The 18,075-nt window shown below is 44.5% G+C and overlaps 1 protein-coding gene across 2 annotated transcripts in view; it reads right to left on the bottom strand.

Moving 5' to 3' along the window:
* The window catches only part of LOC103544320 (urea transporter 2), a 193,556-nt gene that overhangs the window by 58,547 nt on the left and 116,934 nt on the right, over nt 1-18,075 (bottom strand). Inside the window, exon 3 of one of the 2 annotated variants that reach the window (XM_070627585.1) lies at nt 3,225-3,409. In XM_070627585.1, coding sequence (XP_070483686.1) covers nt 3,225-3,398 — 174 coding nt within the window. In that variant the 5' untranslated portion in view covers nt 3,399-3,409. Of the gene's footprint in view, nt 1-3,224; nt 3,410-18,075 lie in introns of those variants that run through there. The other variant, XM_070627584.1, reaches the window with a different exon arrangement.

Here is an 18,075-nt window from a genome sequence, read left to right as displayed (position 1 = left end):
AATAATTGTCTTCTAACAAACTAGATAATCTAGATGAACTGGATCAATACCTAGAAAGATACAAACCACCAAAACTGATTTAAGAAGAAATAGAGAATCTCGGTTGATTTGTAACAAGTTAAGAGATTGAATTACTAATAATAATAACAAAAACACTCCCCACACAGAAAAACTCAAGTCCAAATGGCTTCTCTGGTGAATTATACCAAACATTTAAAGAATCAATACCAATATCTTCCAAAAAGTAGGAGAGAAGGGAAACTTTCTTAATACATTCTGAGGTAGTATTACCCTGATACCACAACCAGACAAAGACATGACAAGAAAGAAAACTACAGATCAATATACTTTACAAATATAGATGCGAAAATCTTTAACTAAATGCCAGCAAAACAAATACAGCAACAAATAAAAACAATTATGACCAAGTGAGATGTATTCTAGAAATTCAAGACAGGTTCAACATATACAAATCAGTCAATGTATGTTAATACTAAAGGAATAAAGGACAAAAATCACATAATTATCTCAATAGACACAGAAGAAGAATTTGAAAAATTCAATGATCTTTCTGATAAAAACACTCAACAAACTAAGAATAAAAGGGAAATTCCTCAACCTAATAAAGAATATCTACTAAAAACCCACAGCTAATATCACACAATATCATACTTAATGGTGAAAGATGAGGTGCTTTCCCCCTAAGATCAGGAACAAGACAAAGATGTCTGCTCTTGTCACTTCTATTCAACATTGTACTGCAAGTTCCAGCTAGAGCAATTAGGTAAGAAAAAGAAACAAAAGGGAACCAGATGGGAAAGAAAGAATTTAAACTATCTCTACTCACAGATGTCACATCTTTTTATATAGAAAATTCTTAAGGAATCCACAAAAAGTTATTAGAGCTAATGGATGAATTAAGCAAGGTTGCAGGATAGAAGATCAATATACAAAAACCAATTTTGTTTTATATATTGGCAATGAATAATACAAAAATAAAATAAAGAAAACAATTTACTTATCATAGCATGAAAAAGAATAAAATATTTTAGAAGAAATTTAACAAAAGAGCTGTAAGAGTTGTACACTAAAAACTACAAAACATCCTTGAAAGAAATTAAAGACCTAAATAAGTGGAGAGGCTTGGAAAACTTAATCTTAAGATGGCAATACTCCCCAGATTTATCTATTGATTTAAAACAATCCCTATAAAAATTCCAGTTGCCTTTTCTTTGCAGAAATTGAACATCAGATTATAAAATTCATGTGGAAATGAAAGTGTTTCAGAATAGATAAAACAGTCGTGAAAAAAAGAACAAAGTTGGAAGACTCACACCTTTTGATTTCAAAACTTGCTGCAAGACTACAGTAGTCAAGATGGTGTGGTACTAGTATAAGGATAAACATAAAAATCAGTTAAATAGAATTGAGAGTCCAGAAATAAACCCTATAAATACATATGGTCAATTGATTTTTGATAACAATGTCAAGACAATTTAATGGAGAAAGAATAGTCTTTTTAACAAATGATTCTGGGACAACTGGATATCCACTTGTAAAAGATTGAAGTTAGATCCTACCTAATACCACATGAAAAAAAAATTAACTCAAAGTGGATAAAATACTTAAATGGAGTAGGTGCTAAAACTATAAAACTCTTAGATAAAAACATTGGCATAAATCTTCATGACTTTGCTCAAGAAAATTGTTTCTTAGGTTTGACACTGAAAGTATAAGAAACCAAAGAAAAAACAGATAAATTGGACTCAATCAAAATTAAAAATTTTGCATTTCTAAAGACATTATCAAGAAAGCGAAAAGGCAACCTACAGAGTGGGAGGAATAATTTGCAAATTGTATTTCTGGTAATGTTCTAGAATCCAGAATATATACAGAATTATTTATAACTCCACAATAAAAAGACAAATAACCTAATTAAAAAATGGGCAAAGGATTTGAAAGGATATTTTTTCCAAAGAAAATATAGAAGTGGCCAATAACCACATGAAAAGATGTTCGACATCATTTGTCATTAGGGAAATGCTAATAACAACCACAATGAGATGTCACTTCACATTCACCTAGGCTATAATAAAAAAGACAGACAATAACAAGTTTTGGCAAGGATCTGGAGAAATTGGAGCCTCATACATTGCTGGTGAGAATATACACTGATGCAGCTGCTTTAGAAAACAGTTCGGCACTTCCTTAAAATGTCAAACATAGAGTTACCATATGATCCAGAAATTCCACTTCTAGGTATATACCCAAGAAAAATAAAAATATATGTCCACACAAAAATTTCTATATAAATGTTCACAGTAGCATTATTTATTACAGTCAAAAAGCAGAAAGACCCAAATGTCCATCAACTGATGAATGGATAAACAAAATATGGTAGATTCATACAACGAAATATTATTTGGTCATAAAAAGGAATGATGTACTGATTCATGCTACAGTATGGATGAACTTGAAAACATTATGCTAAATGAAAGAAGCCAATCAAAAAAGACGACATATTATATGATTCCATTTATATGAAATGTACAGAATAGACAAATCCATAGGGACAGAAAGTAAGATTGGTGGATGCCAGGGGCTGAGGAGAGGGTGGAATGAGGAATGACTGCTAACAAGTACTGAGTTTCTTTTTGAGGTGATGAAAATATTCCGGAATTAGATAATGGTGATGTTTGCACAACTTTGTAAATATGTTGAAAACTAGTGAAATATATACTTTAAAGGGGTGAATTTTATGGTATGTGAATTACATCTCAGTAAAAAGAAATCTTAGCAGTCTTGTACCCCTCTCCACTGTATCAAGAGCTATAGCCAGGCTACCTCTGTGTTATTGTGTTCAAGGAGTGCTGAGAGCCTACATTTGAAAGAAGGCCCCTTTCTTTTGGGGACAATAGGGTAATTCAAGCGGGCAAGTCTAAGGGGAAAGATTTTGGGGACTGGTTGGAAGACTGGTGTGTGAGTGTGTGCATTCCCTACTTGACCTTAAAACCATGTTGCACACAGAGCCACATTTTCTATCTAAGGCCAAGTAGGACTGATCACGGGTATAACCAGGTATTGACTGAGGGCAGAATCTCCCTGGGCAGTGGCCCCTCCACGGCATTATGTAACACATGCATTGGGAAGCTGGGAAAGCAGCATCTTTCGCCATCCTTCCTCCCATTTCCCAACCTGGGAGGCATCCTGGAGACATTCCTCACCTTTTCTTCAGGCATTTCCAGGAGGGGCAGGGCTGGGTGTGTATCCTGGGGGCTTGAGGGACAGCTAGTGCTGGTAAACTCTGACTCGTAGAGTTTGTATCTGCTGGAAAGAGGCTCTCCCAGCAGAGGGCTGCTGTGAGTGTCAGACATCTCCTTCAGCGGGTAGTCGTTCATCAGTTACGTAACTGCTGAGAGGAAAGGGAAAGAACAGGTGAGTCAGGATAGGACCCAAAGGGACTCACTCGGCTGAGGCTAGATGGAGGCCTCAGGAGGCAGGAGGTCTGTCTTGACACCAGGACCTACTGTTCCAGTAGCTTGTGCCGCCAGAGAGGTCTGGGGCCATTCCTCCACCCATGTGACCTTACTTTCAAAATGGGCCCATTCTTCCAAGTCCAGAAGAAAGCCCATTTGTGTTATAAAGATTTCCCTGACCATCCAATTAGAATAGATGTCTCTTTTTTTCCTGGTCACTGAATATTTTTTCTCTACCTTTCATATTGTTCATTGTACTATCTTACTGTGCTAGTTAGTTGTATGTATATTTTCCTTTTCATGTGTATACACAGAACAGGTCTCCCAACTGAGTGGGAGTCTAAGAGAAACTTGTTTTCTTAATTGCCATGGAGCCTATATTGCTTACAGTTGACCTCTAGCCTCCCTTCTCTCCCCTCTGCCCTCAGTGCTCTTTCCAACTCATTCTGCCTTTTCCTTCTCCAGGAACAGTAATAAGGTCTGGTATATTCTACTGGAAGCTGGGTGCACCAGGCTGGAGGTCTTTCCCCCTCCATGTGGGACTCCTGTTCGCTTCACTCCCAGGGCCAGGGTTTATGCCATGACTTGCTTTTGGAACAACCTCTGCCCAAGGTCCTCTGTTTCCTGGTTTAGTCTGGCTGCCCCCTGGTAATCCTCTACTTCTCTCCTTCCTATCACTTATCTTAGCCGTTCTTCTTGGAGAGCTTGCCTCCTCCAGCCCAGTTATGTTTTCATTTACTTTATTGTTTCTTCGAGAGGAGGTTTTGGACCTGCACACAGTCTCCTCTCAATACGGTCTAGAGTTTTCCCCATTGCTCCATGCTTCCTCCCCTGAGTTTCAGGACACAATATCTTAGGACAGTGATTGCAGATCCCTAGCATGGGTACCATCATTCCTTACAGATACAATTGCAAACATGGCTAAAGGATTGCAGAATTCTCTTCCAAAGGAGTTGAAGTTCCCTACATTAGTACCATTTCCCTCGGCTCTTTCCTCTCCTACTTTCAACAAGAGGAATTCTTGTTCTTCACTGTTGCTTCCAAATCGCCACTCACCTTGCTTGTGTAGAAATCCCTCTTCTTTGAGACTTCTACCATCTCTTTCATTGCTCTCTGATGGGTTGCTGACTTTCTGGTCACTCTCATTCAGTGAAGATGTTAGGGGCTCCTAAGGGTCACTTTCATCTCTGCTCCAATAATTTTCAGCAACTTCAATATCCAGGCATTGACATCGGCCTCGCTGACATTAACTCATCATTCTGTTCTCTGACTTTGCAGACCCTCATCTTCCTCATCTCCTGTGCCCCTCTCCACCTCTTCTTTTCAGCCACGGATTTCCATGGTCACCACATGGACTTGATATCACACAAACTATGAAAACTCAAAATTCTGATTTTCTCCTCTGGTCACCATCTCCCGGACTTTCAGCTCACCTGCTCAAGTGCACCCTCTGACACAGCCCTTTCACCTCCTGGAGGCCTTCAATCCCTTAGCTCCACCAGCCCCCTATCTTCCCTTCTTTCCTTAACCAACTTAGATTTCATGGCACATCATTTTACTTGTTTTAACTCCTTCCTCCTTCCCACTCTCATGCTCGTGTGGTGAAATACCAGCCAGGTTAAACCCAACCTTCCATCTTTTCCATGCTTTCATCAAGCAACTGAACTTTGCTAGAGAAAAATTGCATAACTGGGTAGACTGCTGTCACTTTAAATTTGTGCTTGCCATCCTCAGATGAACACTTGGCACGTCCCTTTCTCTCTTTTGCCCCCCAGGAGTAATTTCTGATACTACTGCCCTGGCGGTAAGACCTCCACATTGGCAAAACCAAACTAGATCGCTCAGTGATATTCAATAGAGTTGACACACTCTCCTCTCTGTAGCTTTTACACTTGATCCTCTCTCTCGCTGCTCCTTCATGCTCTCCCTGGCTGGCTCCTTCTCTAAATACAGGTGTTCTGCAAGGCTCTGTTCTGGGCCATCTTAGCTTTACCAACGCTCCTGGCCAGGTGATCTCAACTCTCACCGTGGCTTTATTTTCCATCTATATGCCTATGACTCCCAAATCTAATATTTCAAGCCTAGTTTTCAGCATTGGATTCAAAGATTTAATTATCTATACACCACTTGCATGTGAATATTCTGAAGTAGCTTAAAATTAATATGCAAAACAACTCATAATGTTCCTTTCCCAAATTCTGTCCTCCCCCCTCAAAGGTGCCCATCCCAGTAAAAGCTCCTCCCCCTTCCAAGCTGCTCCTTCAGAAATCTCAGGAGTCAAACTTAATACTCCCTTTCTCTTCCACTCTCCAAAGCCAGTAAATCTATCTCTAAAATACATCTTCATGTTCCCTGTCACCATTTAGCTGCCATCACCTCCTGCCACATCTCCAATAATTCCCAATTGGACACTCCTACTTCTCAGATTTTTCTTCCAAGCCATACTGTACAGGGCAGTCAGAATGGTCATAGTATTGCTCAGTTCCAGTCATGTCTGTTCCCTGCTTAAACCCCTTCAATGGCTACAGGTGGAAAAATATGTCTTTGACATGCATGTAAGGTTCTGCATCACCGAGCTCCTGTTATACCTTAGTCAGTCGGTCGGATGCTTCTGTCGCCCCTTGTCTCTGGGCTCCCTGCTGGCCTCCTTTTAGAACCCGGAAGACATTGAATGCTTTCCACCTCAGGGCCTTTGCAAATGCTGGTGCCTCTGCCTGGAAGGCTCTCCCTCGCTCTTTACCTGGGCAATTCCTACTCTTCTTCAGGCTTTGTCTGAATTATCACTTGCCAGAGAAGCCTTCCCAGATCCACTCCTGACCACGTCCTCCTATCACACGCTCTCACGGGACCCAGTGTTTTTCCTTATAGCGTTTTTTACACCAAGCAATGATAGACGTATTTGTATATTTACTTGCATAGTATCTATTTCTCCAGCTGAACTTAATATTCATAAGGACAATGACCTTCTCTGTTCTGTTTGCTGCTGTATCTCACAGCTCCTAGCACAGTGTCTGGCACACAGTAGGTGTTCAGTAAATAAATATTTACATGAGGGAAGAAAGGAGGAAAGGAAGGAGGGAAGAGAGGGAAAGAAGGAAAGATGGAAGGAAGGATGAAAGGCTACGGTAACTGCTAGAGTAGGAATAGTTCCTTGGAGAACTTGACAATCACTGTGGGTCTCGAGTCCTGAATGGTTTAAGAAGGGTGTGGGGCCGCCCACCAGCCCTACATTTTCAGGCAGAACTCGGCCATGTCCATCATCTCTCCTTATTCCCAGGAGAAGAGCATTTAAACCATGGCTGATTTTTAGCATGGGTCTGCAAACATCATTCAGATCCAATCAACTCCTCCTTCTGACGCTGCCTCCGCTCTGGAGGGGAGCCTTTTCCTCTACTCTGACCCTGCAGGTGGAGTTTCAGGGAGTTTCAGACTGCCTGAAAAGTTTAGGAGCGTGAAAACCAGCAGCCCGAGAACCTGTCTCTCTCTGATGCACTCTCTCCCTCTGGTGGCCAAGAGGTGATACAGCATCCTGGCCGTTGGTATCAGATTCCTTCCAAGCCATTCAGACAAAAAGTGAGGGGCAATCAGATATGTAGACACATGCTGTGTGTGACACCATACATCTAGATGAACTAGAAATGTTCTGCAAAGATCTTGTGTTAAATTCAATTGCTGTGAATTCCATGGAAAGTGTCAATTGAAAAATAACGTTTTTTTCCAAATGCTTTTCATTGTTGTCGACTGTAAGATGTATCATTGTTTTGTGGATCACTAAGAAAGAAGAAAATGCTGCCAATCAAAAGGGTAAGATGCATCCTGATTTAAGAAATGTTAAAATATGAGAACAATGTGTATTTTATAATCAAGGAAACATGATGTTTCAGTGATGCGGTTCAAGTATACAGCTGCTGAGAGTGGGTATACAGCATTCAGGAATTATTTTCTGACGATGAGACTTCAAACATTTTTATATTTCTTTTGATGAGAAAAGCGTGTATGCATTATGAGCCCTTTAAGAACAGGACCTGTTGTCTTGTTGGTTTCTGTATTTGCATTGCCTGGCAGACACCCTGAACCACACAAAGTCCTCAATCAGTATTCAATGAATTACGGAAAGAATGAGTGATTGCGTAAGGGAAGTGCTCTCCAGAGCCATCTCCAAAAACGCACTTTCTTCTCTATCTTTGAGTCCCTCCTGCAAGCAGACAATATTCCCAGTTATGGCTGGAGAAATTAAGGCCCAGGAAAGCAAGACAAGAATCCGTTTCTCACATGATGTAACTCTGCACTTTCTGAAGCGGGCTCCCTGCCTTGTGACGGCCACAGGAAGCAGAGCCCCAGGGAAAGCAGTGGTTTGCTTTCCTGCACAGTCTAGATTAGCCCCAGTTTCATGTCCTGGGTTCCTTCTGCTACTCCAACTGTCTCTCCGGGCACAGCTAGGGGATGGAGGGGAGGGCTGGCTGCCCTGGAGCCCCATCCAGGCCCTCAGCCTAGTGTTCTATTTCATAAGCCTACAGCCTCGGCAGCAACAACGTGATTGCATCTGCTCTGGGGAACACAGCGTTCCTTTGCCATGGGAATGTTTATCCTGTTCAAATGGGGGAATTTTGGCTTCGGTGCAGGGGTGAGACGTGCAGCAAAAATGGTCTTGTAAAGAGAAGGTCGCTGTGTCCGGAAAGAGCACAGGCTGCGGCTGCTGAGATGCCCGGCTTCACGCTTTTCTCTGCCACGAGGGGCTGCGTGGGCTTCAGTTCCTCGCTCTTTAAAGAGCAACGCAGGATTCTTAGGACAGTGAAATTGCTGACTTGGTTCTTGGCCCATAGGTAGGCGCTCAGTGATTTTTAGTTTCCTCTCTGCTAGAGCTCCCAAACTGAAGGGAAAGATGGCTAGAGCAACCAGATGAAGGGCAAGCTGGCTGGTCTGAAACAGAACGCCTTTCAAAAGTTTCCATAAGGCGTCGGCCACTTGTTAGAACTGGATGGTGAAATCCCTGCCCCAGCCACGTCCCGTCTGAAGGCGGCAGGCCTCAGAGCCCGTTTCCAGCTGAGCTCTGAGCCAGTCCATTAAACTTGCTTCCAAGAACACATAATTATCTGCTTGGCGTGCAAACGCTCTTTTTGGCTGCCCACACCTCCTCTTCTCCCTCAGAAATATGGACAGAAAGGGCTGGTTGGATCAGCCTCATATCTCTCCAAAAAGCCAGGTCTGGAATGTTCCTGCAAGGGGGCTCCCAAAACAGACTAGCTCTTCCATCCTCTTTGTAAGAATGCTCTCTGTTGAGTACCTACTGTATGCGCTTGGACTACTCCTGGGGAGGAACAGAGCTACATGCAGAGAGCTCACGTTTGAGTGGCAGGGAGAGAGGAGTGAACAGACTTGCAGTAGGAGGGAAAGTGCAATGGCAGAGGGCAAGCAGGGGCAGCTATAGGAGCACAGAGCATCTCCCTAACCTCCCAGCCTTGGAGAGAAGGGGCCAGGCTTTCACGGCCAGTTGGGACTTGGCTGAGCAGACAAGAGGGAGGAGAACACACCAGGCCAAGGAAACCTAGGAAAATACATACATGGTTTGTGCCAGCCAATTCCTTGTGGACCCTGCTAGGGCAATGGGGTCAGGTGTCAGCAGGGAATGAAAGACAAAGCTAGACTTTGAAGAGTTCTCAGTGCCTAAATTTGGATCTCAACTCTTCTTCCAACATTTAGAAAACATGACTTCCACTCTATTGTACCAACTTTGAAAGTCTTCTCCTTTTCTCTAGAAGACAATAGCAATGCAAAAACATGCTCATGCCCAATGGGGAGAGGCTGTGTCCTCTCTAGCATGTTCCTGTGGCCATGGGTGCAAAGGGGCCTTTGACTGGAGGGCTTTCTTGAGTTGTTCATGTGAATTAGTGCAGAGACAAACCTCTCTCCCTCCCTGTGGCCTGTTGGGTTTAAGTAGGCCAGTGACCCTGTCATCCGGGGGTCATCTTTAATGGCCTCATTTATGTCATCTTCCAACCAATTGAGTTATTGAGGTCACAGCGGTTCTGGAACAGAAAAAGTGATTATCAAGTTTTCCAAAATATTTGTTGAATTGATTAATTTTATGCAAGACTTTGCAATGGATGCAATTATGGAAAAGGAGAGTTCCCACAAATTTCTACAATGTTAGGACCAAAAGAGAGATTCTCTGCCTTTCTCAAACAATGACGGAATCCATTTTTTAGCACCTCTGACTGTTGGCTGGGGTCCCATGACCCCATGAGGCAGGCTGTTCTCATTGGGAACAGCTCAGATTACTAGAAACCGTTGGATCTAAGGAGCTGACATCGAGTCCCCAGGACTTTTACCCATTGCTGGTTCTAGTTCTGTCCATCACGTCTGCACAGACACATGGAGTCCCTTTCTCACAGGAGAGCACTTGGGAGATTGATCCTAAGCCTTTCTTTCTCTTGGGCAGACCTCTTGATTTTCCTTCAATTTGGCTCACCAGACAAAGCCCCCAGACTCTCTGCTATCTTGCTACTGGATCACAGTGACAGCAGGATCAAAGGCAGAGACATTACTCCAAAAGGACCTTGCTGAGTCAGGCTGGGTCCCAGGGCCAGGGGCTCTGCTCATCCCTGACCTGGCTGGACAACTGCTGCAAGGGAATGATCAGCTGTGTGGGGCTAAGTGGATGCTGGAATCGGGACAGAATAAGGTTGTGGGCTAATGGATCATACCCCAGGGAGGCCAGGGAGGGGATGAAGCCAGGAGAGGGCCGGTCACTAGACAGATAGAGCAAGAGAACAGTGGAAAGGGGCCCTGCTGGCGGCTGGGCTAAGGTGAGAGGTGCCTCTCTCAGGGCTGGGTTGTGTAAGAGGTTGGCTGAGTGCTGCCTCTTATTAGGGGAGGTTCAGAGCTTTCGTTGGCAGCCCCAGCCCAATGAGTCTGATGTGGGCTGAGAGGAGTCTGACTCACTGGGGCCAGAGGTCAGGTTGGGTGGGACAGCAGTCAGGAGGCAGCACAGCCTCCCCTGGGCCATCTGCAGACTGTCTGGGGTTAGAGACGGTCGGTGGCCAGCGTGTCTGGGGCTCTATCTTTCTGGGTTCTCCTGCAGAACCCAGGGCTGGGGCCTGCAGCTGGGAGTCTAACCAGGGCCTCAGCTAAAGGCTTAGAAGCCTGTGTGGAGAGAGAGGGTGAGGACAAGAGAGCAGACCTCCTCCAATCTCCTCCTTAGACAGTAGCTTGCAGTTGGAAGGATATTCGGAGGGTCTTGCCACACCCTTCTCAGCTGACACATTTAAAGTGGGATGACCCTTCGATGTTCCATATATTGAGCCCCTGCCTCACCACATCCCAACAACAGCAATCCTAAGCAGGCAAATTTTCCTTCAAGGGCCTGGGTCTGGCCCAGTCTATTTTCCCCCTCTGGGCCAGGCCCTCCCCTGGCCAGGTAAGCCCCTAGCTGGTCTCCCCGACCTCCGACTCTCCAGTTCCTCTTCACCTTGCCATCGGTGATGGATAAATTAACTGAGAACACTACTTGGTCACGCCACAGCTCAGAAAGCTTCTGAGGTGCTCCACGAGCACCTGAGTGGTCGCTATTAGAACTGGGCACATTACCCCTGGGTATGACACTCTGGGCCGGGGGGAGGCCAAGGCCCAGAGCACAGTGAAGCACAGTGTTCTGGAATGCCAATTCTACTTGATGGGAAATCATATAGAATGCTAGCTGTATATTTAAGCAAATATGGCTTATAAAAGAGTAGAATGCAAATCTTTTTATTTTTAAAACAAAAATTTCTGGGAAGACATTTTGAGTCTGTAGGTGGCTGCTTCAGGTGTGTCCCCAAACCACCTGGGGGCCATGTGTGGAGTCTCCCCATAAGTGGGGACTACTTGGGGGAGCAGTTAATCGGCACTGAAGGCAGCAACTCTTCTCGCTCCCCCACAGGTTAGGGGCTGCACCTGAGCCCCAGCCGATTCCACCTTCTCTGACCCGTGCACCCCTGTTCTGGGCGGGCCGTCTCCTCTGGCCCCACGGCTACCTCAAGCTCCACTCTGCTTCCATGTCTGTTGTTCTCCATTATCCACCCCACTGCTGCCCCCTGCCCAGCCCTAGCATTGCCATGGTGTCCTCCTGACTGCCCGGGGGCTCTCCAACCTCCCCTGTGACCCAGGTGGTCGTTAGGATTTATTTCACAGAGCAGTATTCCCCCCCTCCCCCCAACTCATACACATGCAAACACATACACACACATACACAGACACATGCATATACACACTCATACAATACTCACACACACTCATACACATACCCACTTATACACAGGCACTCATACACACATGTGCACACACACACACACACACACATGCACACATACCACCCTATGAACTCTGCAAATTCTGCACTGCTTTAAACCTTCATGCCCATAATATATCATACTTTACAAAGCACTCTCCTTTCTATAACTGCATTTATTTGCTTGAACGATCCCACAGTGCAGGGAGAGGGGTAGAGTGGAGCTATTCTTCTTGTTTTGCAGGCCCAGAGATGTGAGGGTGCCTGCCCGAAGTCACACAGGGAGTTGACACAGGAGCGGGACTGACCCTGCCTCCTAATGCTTGGGCCTGGGCTCTTCCCACAACAGCCTCACGGACCCCACTGCAGGTCCTGGACTCTGGCCCGAGGACGTCTCTCTCCTGTCACTCAGGGACTGTGGGCTAGCCCGTCCTCGATTCTCCCAGGGGCCTGGCTTTCTGTAGTTTAGGATTTTGGCCTCTGGATTTGAGGTGTACAAACATGTGACTCCTTTTAGGAACTGGACCATGGCGTAACGCTGGGACTTTCTGTGTGTGGCCTGGGTGGCATATACCCCTCCTTCCTGTGTCAGGGCTATAGTTCTTCTGCACTTGACCTCCCTCAGGATTTAGTTTGACATGTCCTTTAGGCCCTTGAGCCATCCCCTTCCTTTTAAATGAAACTTTGATAATTTTTCTCCCTGCACAGATGTTTATTTTCTCTAAGCTACACCGAGTAGAGTGAGGAGGCAGGGCTGTCCCTGGGAGGGTGCGGAAATTGGGACAGATCCCATCCGGCTGTCCCTGAAGCCTCTGATTCAGGTAAAACTCAGAGTCAGGTGAATTTCGAAGGCCTTCTGCAGACAGAGTGAGGGCGTTTGGAGGGGATGGGGGTCTTGAGTGGGAGTTAGCTGAGGCAGTTAATGAGCTGCTGTTAAAGCTTAGGTCCTTCTTAAGCACCAGAGAGGGGGCCCTGGGGGCTGGCATCTCCTGGCGCAGCATCCAGCATGCGCCACCCTCCATGTCTTTAGATATCGCTTCTCAGCATGCCGTAACATGCTTAGGAGTCATCACAAGCAGTGGCTTTCCCCTGGTTCCTATAGTTTTCCAAACTGTATATGGCCTTATAACCTGTTTTTCGCACATGATGAACCCAAGCCACCCTTTTAGCCTGGCCTGGTGGAAAATCGATGGGGTGAGTGGGAGGCAAAGCTATTTTCAGAGCACCTTCCCCTTTCCCTTCAGCCAGATGTGACTGCTCCTTCCTTTAAACTCCGAGAGCAGAGTTCCTCAACCTTGGCGGCACGTGGTCATCTTCATCTGGGGAGCTTTAAAAAATGCTGATGTCTGAGATCCTCCTCCGGAGATTCTGAACTAAGTGGTCTGGGACGCAGCCTGGGCATTGGAATTGTTAAAAGCTCCCCAGGTGATGCTAATGTGCAGCCCAGAGTGAGAAGCACTAACCTAGATCTTTGTGTCTCTGTTCTTGCTGCACACATTTTACTCCCTTGCTACTCAAGGTGAAGGTTGAGGATTGGTTGTATTTCCAAAGGCAAGATCTCAGCCCCACCCCCCAGAAGCAGAAACTGCATTTGAACAAGCCCCCCAGGTGGCTTTTCTGCTTATTCAGGTCTGAGGAGCAAAGGTGCGGTGTCTAAGGGGGCAGTGCTGTTTGCGGAGAGGTGGGCTGTGGGTGACGAAGGCTGAGAGAAGGGAGGGACGGTGTGGTGGGAGAGGGCCTGGGAACAATCTTTATTCATTTCCCAACTTTCACTTAGTGGTCAAAGCATTCAGTAAAGAAGCAAACCCAGGTTAGATTCAGCAACAGCAAACCCGGAATGAAACAAAACCTAGATTTATGACTTCAATTAAATATCGTTTACATCTTCTATCTCCAGATGAAAGGAGGTGGCAAACGCCCTGGTCTTTTCCAGCATGAGCCTTGGCCTAGGGAAGCTAAATCCCTGCTCAGGGATTGTAGCCACGGCATCCTCCTGAAGAAGCTAGATGTAGGGGGTGGACAATTCCAGAAATAAAAATGCACCACCTATGGAGACGGAGGCTCATCCAGTTGTTAAAATATCTGAATCGAATATTCACCTTTGCCTTGTAAGCCCATACAAGCCTATAAAGAGGAGGCACACATGGGTTGTGATTTGCCCAGCCCTGAAGAGGACAGAGGCCAGGACCCACTTTGGGGTGAGCCGAAGATAGGCGACTTTGGTTACGGTGTCCTCACGTAGTCTTGCTATAAACTCTGGTGGGACTAGTGGGGTGCAGGATGCAGGAATGGAGAGTGCTAGTAAAAACTATAAGTTATCAAATGATAAGTTTGTGCAACATCAAAGAGGAATGAACAGAGAAAGCCCCATCTGCAGTGGAAAAGGTTGGTTCATGGAAATAATGCAAAGAGAAATATAGTTGGGATTGGCAGAAAGGAAGGAGAAAGTAGAAGGATTGGAGAATTATAGATAGACACAAGAAAGAGGGAGGAAGAGGACGGAGAAATGGATAGAAGAGGAGAGGAGAGAAAAGAAAATGAAGAGTCATAACGCAGTAGGACCGCCTGAAGTGCTGGTGGTAAAGGATGTGCTGAGAAGGAAGCAAAACCAAGCTGAAGAGGAGATGGGGCCGAGGAGACAGATGGAGGCTCCTGAGCCATTTGTTCCTGCTCTGAAGGGGAAACAGCCTTCAAGCTGCCAGATTCCCTAGTGAGGCCTCCCTCGACCACCTCTCCTTTTCCAGGAATCCTGTGAAGGATGGAGCAACAATCTTCCCCAGAAGAGGAACCGGGGAAGATTTTTTCATTGCCCTGGGCGTGGCTCCTGACACATAACATGGACTTAGAAATAGACAACCCCTGGACTAGCTTTCGAAGAAGGAAAACCAGAGGGAACCTGGCACGGAGACGGGAACTTAATTCCAGTTTTATCCCATCCTTTCTCCGCCCTCATGCCTAATCAGATTTACAAAATGAGCTTTCTTCAGATCCCCAAAGAAGCCACTTGGGGTTGCATCAGTTGAGTGCTAAGGAATGTATGCATTTTGGAAGTGGCTGAAGGCATTTGCCAAGATGCTTGTCCTCTGAAGCCCCTGTGGCTTGACTGAGGTAATGGAAGAGATAAGCTGGCTGTATTTAAACAGCCAAGACTCTGAAGACATGGAATTTGTCTGGACAAGACTGGAAAATAAATTGAGCTTGTTGTGAAATCTCTGAAGATGTGTTTTCTCGAGAGCAAGTGAAAGGAGGGTGAGTGTTGATGAGCAAACTCCACTGGACGGTCAGATGGGATGGAACCAAAAGAGCATGGGCTTGGGAGTCCAGCCACATTCCAGCGCTGCCACTGACCATGGTGCCACATGGGGCACAGATTCCTCCTCATCTATGAAGCAGGATGGTGAGAACCACCTCATAAGGCAGCATGCAAAGGGCCTAGTGCACTGCCTAACATGCAGTAGATGTCAACATGTGTCAGCTTCTGCATCTATCCTCCCATCTTCTCTGGGGTTGTTCACAAGCCCAAAATACTCCAACCACCAGGGATTTGATGAAAGTGGATTTGCTGATATAAATATTTAGAAACGTTAATCTTCCTAAGATGCCAATATCTCCATAGCAGATCCTATATTGGATATTATTCATTCATTCAAAAGTACCTACTATGTGCCAGTCACTGGCGCAAGAAAAAGCTCTTCTTGTCCTAATGGAAACCAGAAGGTAAACTGTAAGTGCCCAGTGGTGGGATTGCCTTGGTTCCCACTTGAGAGGTAGGGAATGGAGGTGGAAATGAGGGGAACATATTTTGATTGTCTCAATGACTGAGGGGTGCCCCTAGTATTTATTGTCAGAGGCCAGGGAGGTGAAATATCCAACAATATTCAGGACAAGCCTATACGACAGGGATTGTCCCATTCAAAATGCTCAGTAAGAAACCCTGGTGGACTAGGGAAAAAAGTCATGCAAACCAAAAAGTTGCCAGTTGGTAGGAAGATTTTTAGTATCCTCATTTTCCTAAGGTCAGCTTGCAGGAGATCTTTGAATTGGGTGTTAAGGGGTCCTGAGCCCTGTTTCTTTCTGTTTTTCAGACTTTACAGGCCCACCTCTCTTCTCCTAGGGCCTTTCCTTCCATATACTGATTGTGCTGATATTTGGGTTATTTTCCTAATTCTGTCATGCACGGGTTGATGCAGCCGACTGTGAGCTGAGAAGTGGGATTCGATCAGGATGCCAGAACTTGCAGACCCCCTTGATCAGCGATTTGTCTCTGCTAGGAGTCCAGCTCTGGTTAGGAGTGCAGATTGAGATCACAGATATGGGAGAAGACAGATGGCTCACGTGGGGATCTGAACCCTGTGGTCTTTGGCTGCATCGTCTATACTCTAACCCACTCGGCTAAGAGGCAGGTAGAGCACATCTCTAATGTGCTGATGACCCATCTATAACATCCTCAAGGGCTTCTGAGGTTCTAACTTAGAGACATTTTAGGGAATAGGCATTAAAAATGAGATGACAGTAATGCTCACCCAAGAATCATATTCTTTTAATTTTAAGCTCCTCATTATCATGTTTATAAGATTGTATATATTCATTGTGAAAACTTCAACTAGTGAGGAGCACAAGAAGAGAGCAAAACTTAGTGTCATTTCCCAAATACAGAATTGGCCATCATAAACATTGGGGAACTATCCTTCCAGACGTCTCTGCTCATACTCACAAGCGGCAAGAGAAATGGACAGACAAAAATAATTTTCTAGAAATACGATCATGCCTTAACTTTTTAAAATTAAAAGTATGACATTTAATTTTATGTGACTTTAACAAAAGAAAAGTGAATTAAAGTGAAACTAAAGAAGCTGCTAAACTTCAGATAAATGTTTATTCATCACAGGAAATATTTTTAGTCTTTATAATCCTTTAAGGCTAAGAAAACAGAAAAACTTTTTGGAAAAAAATTAAGAACTCAGTATCATTTAAAAGATTCCACGTTCATGTTTAGGTAGTATTGATTGCCTCTTCACTAAGAAAAATAGGAAATTGGTTTTCTTATACTTGTATCAGTTTTTATTAATTTTATTACTATTATTACTTTTGCTTTGTCAAGGTTTATACCATTTCATTCTATTCTTTAACTGTAATTCACAGTTGTCATCTATCTCTATCTCTGTTTATCTATCAGGAGAAAAAAGAATATGTAGAATATATATATATATATATGTATATATATAAAGGAGTTCAATGATCATCACTACTTCTTTCATCATAGCTTCTACATTCCTAATTCTCTATTGTATTTTATTTTATGAGTGACATTTATCATGCACACTAATACTACACATAGTACATGATTTATATACACATATATGAAAAGAAATGCCCTTAGAAGATCTATCTCTTGAGTTGCTCTATGTCTAGGAATGTCTATATATTGCTTGAAGGACACATTTATTCATTCTTCACGTATTTCCTGAGTGTTTAATGAATGCACTCCAGAGCTAAAATGTTGACAGAGAGAAAATGTCTCTAAGGATATCTCACAAAGTTGCATAGTGACATTCAAAATCTCTCCTAAGTCACAATTACAGTAACTGGAAGAGCTAATATATCAGGCTGTTATTAGGTGTGGCAGCCTCAATGATCCTCGCCTCCTGGTACTCACAGAGCTGACCTGTGTAACCAGTAGGACATTGTAGAAATGAAGGTCTGTGACTTCTGATGCTAGGCTGTAAAAGACCTTGCCACTTCAGCCTTGCACTCTTGGGTCACTTGCTCCGGGGGAAACTGCTGCCATGTCATGGTGACACACAAGCAGCCTTGGGAGTTCCCCATAGAGAGGAACTGAGACCTCTTACTGACAACCAGCATCAACTCACCAGCTGTGTGAGTCAGCCACCTTCAGAGTGGCTCCTCCAGACCCAGTCAAGCCTTCAGATGACAGCAGCCCTGGTTGACATCTTGACTGCTATCTTATTGGAGACTCTAAGCCAGAACGACCTAGCTATGCTGCTCCTGGACTCCTGAACAAAGACATTGTGAGGATGATAAATGTTTATGGTCGTTTTAAGCTGCTAAGTTTTGGGAAGTTTGTTACACATCAATAGATAACTAATACACTAGCCATTAATACCTCTTCAAAGATCTGATTAGCCAGTCTCTTAGCAGGAGCCCATAAAGGCATAATTTTTTATGTAGGAAAAAGTTCTTGGGGAGAAGACAGGAACCAGTACTTATTGGACACCCACTATGTGGTAGGTACTCTTACCTATGTTACATTATTTAATCCTCATAGCAACCACGTAGAATAGTGTAGAAGGTACTTGCTTACTAATTTGGAGA

Source organism: Equus przewalskii, chromosome 7, assembly GCF_037783145.1.
Source record: "Equus przewalskii isolate Varuska chromosome 7, EquPr2, whole genome shotgun sequence".
NCBI classification, from domain to species: Eukaryota; Metazoa; Chordata; class Mammalia; order Perissodactyla; family Equidae; genus Equus; species Equus przewalskii.
Note: the sequence above shows the minus strand (reverse complement) of the source record. Positions and strands in the feature narration are given on the sequence as shown.